The sequence below is a fragment of the Penaeus chinensis genome, chromosome 34 (assembly GCF_019202785.1).
Source record: "Penaeus chinensis breed Huanghai No. 1 chromosome 34, ASM1920278v2, whole genome shotgun sequence".
NCBI classification, from domain to species: Eukaryota; Metazoa; Arthropoda; class Malacostraca; order Decapoda; family Penaeidae; genus Penaeus; species Penaeus chinensis.
In genome coordinates this window covers 1,418,428-1,425,927 of record NC_061852.1, presented here as the reverse complement: position 1 = coordinate 1,425,927, position 7,500 = coordinate 1,418,428, and the positions used below count along the sequence as shown (strand labels likewise).

Sequence of the window (7,500 nt, the reverse complement as noted above, 5' to 3'; positions counted from 1 at the left end):
TCTCTTCAAATTTGATTCATGTTGCTAGTTTACATTTCCCTTTTGTATCGGTTTTCCTATTCTCCTTGTAATGTGATGGTTTTTCATTGGCTAAGTTTTTTTTTTTTTTTCTTGTTTTTTTCCTTCCTTCATGGTTCAATTATATTTATTTAATTATCTTTTTTATAAAGGGGAAAATAATAAGTCATATTAGGTAGAATCTGCAGTAAAAAAACATTGAGACTGGATCAGATTTGTATTCCACGATTTTTGCACAATTAGAGAAGTTCTTGAATTTGCAAATTGTCTAAAACTGTTAATATAAGCACTGCCAGTTAATTGGTTAAGATTCATGTTAAAGATAATTAATTGTCTTCTTGGTGCTTATGTGATTGGAAAATGTAGACATGAGCAAAGTTAACTTAACCCATTGCCACCAGTGAAAATGAATAAAAAATTGGGAAATGCTGTGCTCATTTTTTATATTTTTGCAAAAGGTCTCTGTAGACAGATGGCTCTGCTAGTGCTTAGCTTACCCGATTTCACCTATCTTTGAATTGACAGAAAAAATGTATTTTTTAGTAGCTCTATAAATATCAATGGTGTTATTTTTAGCATAAACACCATAATTACTATATTGTTATAAACTTTTGTAACAGCAAAATAAAACAATGTAAAAAAAATTGTAAATCAATGAAAAGGGTTAATGGGCAAGACTGGCAGTACTCATAACTGGCTCACTGAGTGACTAACTTAGTACAAGTGTAGCCATCTATGTGTAAAAACAATTAAACAAGTAAATTCCTAGTGGTCTTGACATGTGCGTACATGCCATGCCCATCGGCAATGGGTTTTAATGTTCAAATATCAGATTGTTGATTTTGTACCCAGTGAAAAAGATATCTAGTTGTACAAGACACCAGTTTAAGGTGGCTGACCCTAAACAATATAACTTTCATTTGATTTCAAACAGATACCAATTTTGACATAACATGATTTCCATTTTTAGCACCTATCCATATCAAGTCATTATTTATTTTAATTTGGACAATCATTTGTATTAATAGTATGTCATTATTTTAATTTCTGTTTCTATTCTAGTTTTTTGCAGTGAATATAACTCTGTGTAAATTTGACATTCTGACTTTTTAAACTATTAATTTGTAATGTGTTAACCCAATGGCGTCGGGTATAGAAAATTAAAAAAAACTCTTCGCTCTGGCGAACGGCGGCAGCACACCGACTCTGAGCGCGTGAATTCGGTACATCAAGCCGAATCATTGCCTCGGGCGTTTTGGCGCGGCGCCGCTGCGGACAGCCGCACGCCTCAAATCGGGCGTATTGTTATGACGGCGATAGCCGTGACCCGTCGCCATTGGGTTAATTAATTGTACATTCTGTAAATTTGTTTTGACTATTAATTTTGGCATAAACCTTGATAAAATTGATAGGGAAACTTGAACACAAAGCTTGGACATTTTTGTTAATGTTTCTCATGTTTGATTTCTCTTTTTATTGGTTTCCTTTTGTTTATATTGTGTGTAAACTACTGCACAGTTGTTTTTGTGTCTTTCAGGTGAGCGTTGGGACACTAAAAAGGTCTGTAATATCTGTGGGAAAGTTCTCTCACGTGGTGATAAACTGAAGAATCACATTCGGACACATACAAATAATTTTCCATTCCATTGTGATACGTGTGGCCAAGGATTTCTCCGTTCAGAAGGACTTAGGGTACACACGAGAATTCACACTGGAGAACGTCCATATATATGCATTGTTTGTGGTAAGGCCTACACAAGGAAAGATAAGTTGACAAGACATGCTATAGTGCACACAGGAGAAAGGCCTTTTGTCTGTCAACACTGTGGGAAGTCTTTTACTCGCAAGGATAAAATGCAGCGACATGAAATGATTCATAAAGTAGATAAGCCTTTCACATGTGTCCCTTGTAATGTAGAGTTTGTGAGACAAGAAACTTACAATGCCCATATGGAGAGGAAGCATCCCGAACGCCTCCCCTACACTGTAGTGCAACAGCCACGTGAAGGCAGCCCATCATATCATCCTCAAGGACTAAATCTTTCAAGCAATGCAGACAGTAAGAGCAACAGTACAAACAGATCACATAGCAGCAGCAAACACTCTACTACTAGCAGCAGCAACTCTGCCGGTGTTTCAAACCATACTAGCTCTAACATTGGACATCACAGCACTGTCACTAATCTTCCAGGTGGTATTACACTCCCAGGGGGCTTAACCCTCCCATCCGGCATTACTCTCCCTGGAGGGCCCTCTATCCCTGGGAACCACGGCATCCCAGGGGGCCTCACTATCCCTAGTAGTTCCTCAATCCCAGGTCTCGCATCGCACCCAAGTAGCCTTCTAAGTGGAAGTTCCCTGTTAGGTGGTCTGCATGGTATTAGTGGATCCAATGCTTCCTAAAGATGCCAGAATGCAGATATGTTAATTTGAGAAATGTTTGTATCAGTGTATATAACTTGAGTGTGCGTGGTTGTATGTTCACACTTTTGCACATGCAGATGCATGCCCGCATGTGCAAACACACACAAACATGTGCACATGTATACCCACAAAAACCCAAATCCACTTAAACAGGTACATATACACAAAAACACACATTTATACAAACATGCAAAACATGTATATGAACATAGACAGACAGACATACACTTATGAGTAGCAACCATATATGTACAACTCTTACTCACATTCATAAATGGATATGTGTGTATTTGTATGTACATGCATATGTATTTATAAAGGATTGAATTTTTTAATATAAGGCCATATTCACTCCAGTTTTAATATGAACATTATAAACTATTATTCATACCAAATTACAGTGGTTGGAATATTTTAATAATTCAGGTTTCTTGTATATCAAAAAGATACAGCAGTGAGTAGTAGAAAAAGACTGATAAAAGTTAACAATTTAACAGTGGCATTTATTAATAACAAGTTGGTCTAGATAGCTGTATAAAGGTGTAAGATATGTAGTATGTATTATTTTTATCATTTGGACATCAGAGAACTCTCATGCCATGTAAGAGGCATGCCGAAGGTTGAATACAGTTTTGGAAAATAGAATAAGAAGGAATAAGAAATTTAAAGATTTGGAATGGAATTGATGTAGTGGTCTCAGATAGGTTTGTGGGAATAGTGAAGGGGAAGACAGATCAAAAAGCTCGGATAAATTATGCAAAGGATGCAAGGTTCCTGGGAATCTTAAGACGAGCCACTCTGGAGAAGGTGATAAAAGAATATTTCTTTGTAAATGATATGCAAAAATATGACAGTAAGGGTGAGAAGTGTTACTGAATATAAAACCAAAAATAATGTTAAGCAGTGTGACATCTAAAGTATTTTATCATCAGTGCAAAAAAAAAATGTAAATTAGAATTTTTTAAGAGTCAAAGAAGAGTAAATTAAATTTTTCAACATTATGTTCCTGATGAATAGATGCACAAAATAAACACAAAATAACGAAAGTTCCATAGATCATACTGGGTATTGTCTTTGATCTCTGAATTATTATAGATTATATATATATTTTTAAAACCTCACTTAAGTTGATAGAAAATTAGAAAATATGACTTAGCCTTGTACTACTAAGAATGAGAAGTCCAATGTCTGTTATCAAATAATTCCAGTTTTCATAAATTTGCATACTGGTAAAGGTTTGTATGCTAAATATTTATTTCCTATTGATAGCCATTTTATATCTTTGATGATGTAACTAACACAAGATGTACAGTAATACTTGGTAACTCAAGATTATTGCATTAGTGTGAGATTGCATAAACTTTGAACTTTCAGTGAATGTTCAAAGTTTTAGTTATGAATGCATGATGTGAATATCAGGAATGCCCTTTTTTATTATAATAGTGTAAGAGTAATCTCGAATGAGGATGCAAACCTTCAAATGCCATAATCATTTTTAATTTGTGATTTTATGTAGTAGTATTTGTGAAAAGAGTTGAGAGGCCTAATGAACTTCCTATTTTCTCTCCTCTCTCTCTCTCTCTCTCTCTCTCTCTCTCTCTCTCTCTCTCTCTCTCTCTCTCTCTCTCTCTCTCTCTCTCTCTCTCTCTCTCCTCTCTCTCTCCTCTCTCCTCTCTCTCTCCTCTCTCTCCTCTCTCTCTCTCTCTCTCTCTCTCTCTCTCCTCTCTCTCTCCTCTCTCCTCTCTCTCTCCTCTCTCTCCTCTCTCTCCTCTCTCCTCTCTCCCTCTCTCCCTCTCCCCTCTCCCCCCTCTCCCCTCTCCCCTCTCCCCCCTCCCCCCTTCCCCCTTCCCCCTTCCCCCTTCCCCCCTTTTCCCCCCTCACTCTCTGTTGTCTCCCTCCCACTCATGTTTCCTGCCAGCTGTCCTAATGAATATCATCAATGCCATCATCTATTTTTCCAGCTATCCTTTATAAGATTTTATTTAAAGTATACAAATTTAATTGTGTGCTTTCTTATGATACAGGTCTCTTGTAGAATTCTACAAATGCCTGTATATCTGTAAACCTTGAGTAAATGGCATTTAGATTAGGCATTGTCAAATTAAGGCTCTGAAGTTAATTTGTAGATACGGGAAGTAATTTGTACATAAATTTATATCATTATTTTGAACTACTGATGCTGTTGCCAAGTTTTGCTACTGTAGATCCTTCAAGAAGTAATTTCCTGATTGGTTTATATTAATTTGTTCTTAACCATATTTATAAACAAGTTGACGTTTTTTTTTTTTTTTTTTTTTTTTTTCACTGATTATTTTGCAAGCAGTGAAATGTACACATGTTGGCATATGTTATGTTTCACACATTTTGACAAACCTTCATTTATTGGAATACATGCAGGTGCTGACTTTTATATGTTTTGTGGACATATTCAAATATGATGATCACGTCTGTTGACAGATTAATGAAATAATATCTTGACCAGAGCAGTATTGAAATGCTCACTTGGCTAGATGTGTTCATATGTGCTGACATGTTTATAGATCTTTTCATGTGTTCTATCTTGTGTAACTGACATCCACAGGTATTGATGTGTACGTTTGTTCTGACATGCTCTCGTGAATTAAAATGTACATATATGACAATTTAATTACAGGTCTTAATGTTTACATTTGTGCTGATATCTTCATATGTTCCCTTGTGATCATAAAAAAGTTTTCAGCCCAAACTTGGCATTTGATTGATTCTTTTATGTACAACTATATTCTAACTATTTAGATGTTTGTTCAGTTCTTCCCAGACGAACTTAAATTATCACACCTTGTATGCAGGAGTGTAGCTCGACAGGAAAATCTTATGCAAAGAACACAATTGGTAAAATGTTGGGTCTAGTGCCTGCTCTGTGTCTGGCCACATGTTTGTGGACATACAAATTTATTTTTAAGGAAAACAGCATTTGCAAAACAGAATTATTTCACTCTGTAAGATTTATGTGAAAAATGGAATTTCATTTTGGATTACAGTATACCAGTGCTATATTTTTTACTAAACTGTATAACCAGAATAGCACTGCTGGAGGTCTACATCCTTGGCCTCTCTTGAATTTAAGGACACTAGAACTAGTTAGAAATGATAACTTCTCATGTGGATTATCTTGTATATGAAACATTGTATAAACAAAATAAAATCAGGCCTACATTTAGTTTATTATTTTGTTCTAAAACAGTAAATTTTATTGATTAGGGTTTCAAGAAGAAAAAAATCCCATTATAAAAAATTGCTGAAGCATCTCTTGGGGTGAAATTAAGCTGGTCCACACGAGTGGGCATATCTGTTGGGTACAAGGGTGGGCATGAGTAGAGATGTCATAGGCAGGCAAGCTCCTTGGTAAACAGGTAGTTTCGGCATTGTTTTCTCACTTGTGATGTCGCCTTTATAGGTCCCTGCTCATGTTTACAGGCCTTTAGTTTGGATTTGATAAACCTTTACACTAAGTTCTTATATCTTGAGGAACTTTGCAATGTCATCTGTATAAGCCAATTATTTTTGGGTAAGTGTTCACGTGTTTGAAGGTTTAGTCATAAATTTAAATATAGATCTTTCCAAGATGCAGGGTCTCAATCAATCAGTCAATGAAAAAAAAAAAAAAAAAAAATGCAATAAGGTTTTTACCTGCATTAGCCTGCTTAACCCAATCAGCATGTATGGCAAGAATACATGCCATGCCCACTGTAATACAAATTTATTGTATTTACATATAGATAGCTCTACAAGTGCTTAGTCACCAAGGAGTCAGTTATTAGTCCTACCTATCTCACCTGTTTACCCTTTTCCTCAACTTTTGGAAAGGGTCTTTTGCATTATTTCATTGTCTTTAATGTTATCAAGATTTTAATTACCATTTAATAATCATAATGTCAATAACAATATTATTATTCTAGTTTGTAAAAAAGATTGATTCTTGTTGGGTAATATTTCTGTGAGGAGAGGGATCGCGTAAAAATATCGTCATAGTCATTTAGTGCCTACTGGATCTATCCAAGTAATGGACTTATCCATAGATAGTGTTAATGCGAAGATTACTTCTATACATTACTTATCAACCTTTTATGTATAATCTCCATTATAGCTCGAAGGCACCTCAGTCACCATACACAGCAAATGGTTGAAAACATGTTTGAAAACTCTTGTTTTCATGACTGCTGCTCCTGTTTTCATGAAAGTAGTCACACATATTTGGTCATACTCTTCTGTATTCCACTTAAAAAAAAAGAAGAAAAAAGAAGAAAAGAGAAAAAAAAATTATATTTTCAAACAACCAAAACTGAACTTGTACGTGGTTCATCATTTAAATGTTCATTCACAAACAACAGTAGAGAAACATACAAACACATGTACATTTTTATTTTGATACAATAATTTACACAACAATATTGGTTCAATCTGAATAATATATTACAATAATATGATATGTAATAATAATTGAAGCACTGAGTGGGAATGTCTTTCACCTTTATCAACCAGTATGTCTTCACAGAAAGGGGTGACAGCTGATAGGCATTAACTGCAGAATTGAAGGCAATAGCCAGTCCATTCTTATTCTGCCAAAACTTATTCTTCAGTGTTATTTCATAATTCTCATCACAAATGAATTAATACACAGTTTTGGCATTTGAAAAAAAATGCATGAAACCTCAACAACAGTAGAGTATGCATTGAAATGTCTGATTCAGAATCAAATGATGTTTTGTTTTTTGTCTGTTTTATTTTTTAGAAGAAAAGTGTTTTCTGAATGATAAAGATGAAGTGGAAAAGGATGAGCAAATTTAGTTCTGTATCATATCTATTAAGAGATGGTATACTGAAATGAAGAGCTAGCAGAATCTGTATAAACCAATAATGGTGATGTTTTGCCCTGTAAGCCCCCCCAATCCCTTGCCCGTTGTTGTCGTGGGGGGGCTTAGGAGGCGGAGACTGGGACCCAATGCTGGGGAACTCCCCAACCTTGGGACTCAGCCCTCGACTCAACAAATTTTGCATGGTCTTTTTTTTCCCCCTCCT

General features: G+C 35.4%; 1 protein-coding gene across 2 annotated transcripts in view; it reads left to right on the top strand.

Moving 5' to 3' along the window:
- Positions 1-2,791, top strand: part of LOC125043566 (zinc finger protein 184-like) — a 9,676-nt gene extending 6,885 nt beyond the window's left edge. For both annotated transcript variants that reach the window (XM_047639763.1, XM_047639764.1), the window contains exon 4: positions 1,556-2,791. In XM_047639763.1, coding sequence (XP_047495719.1) covers positions 1,556-2,421 — 866 coding nt within the window. In that variant the 3' untranslated portion in view covers positions 2,422-2,791. The remainder of the gene's footprint in view (positions 1-1,555) is intronic.
- The last annotated feature ends 4,709 nt before the right edge of the window (positions 2,792-7,500 follow it).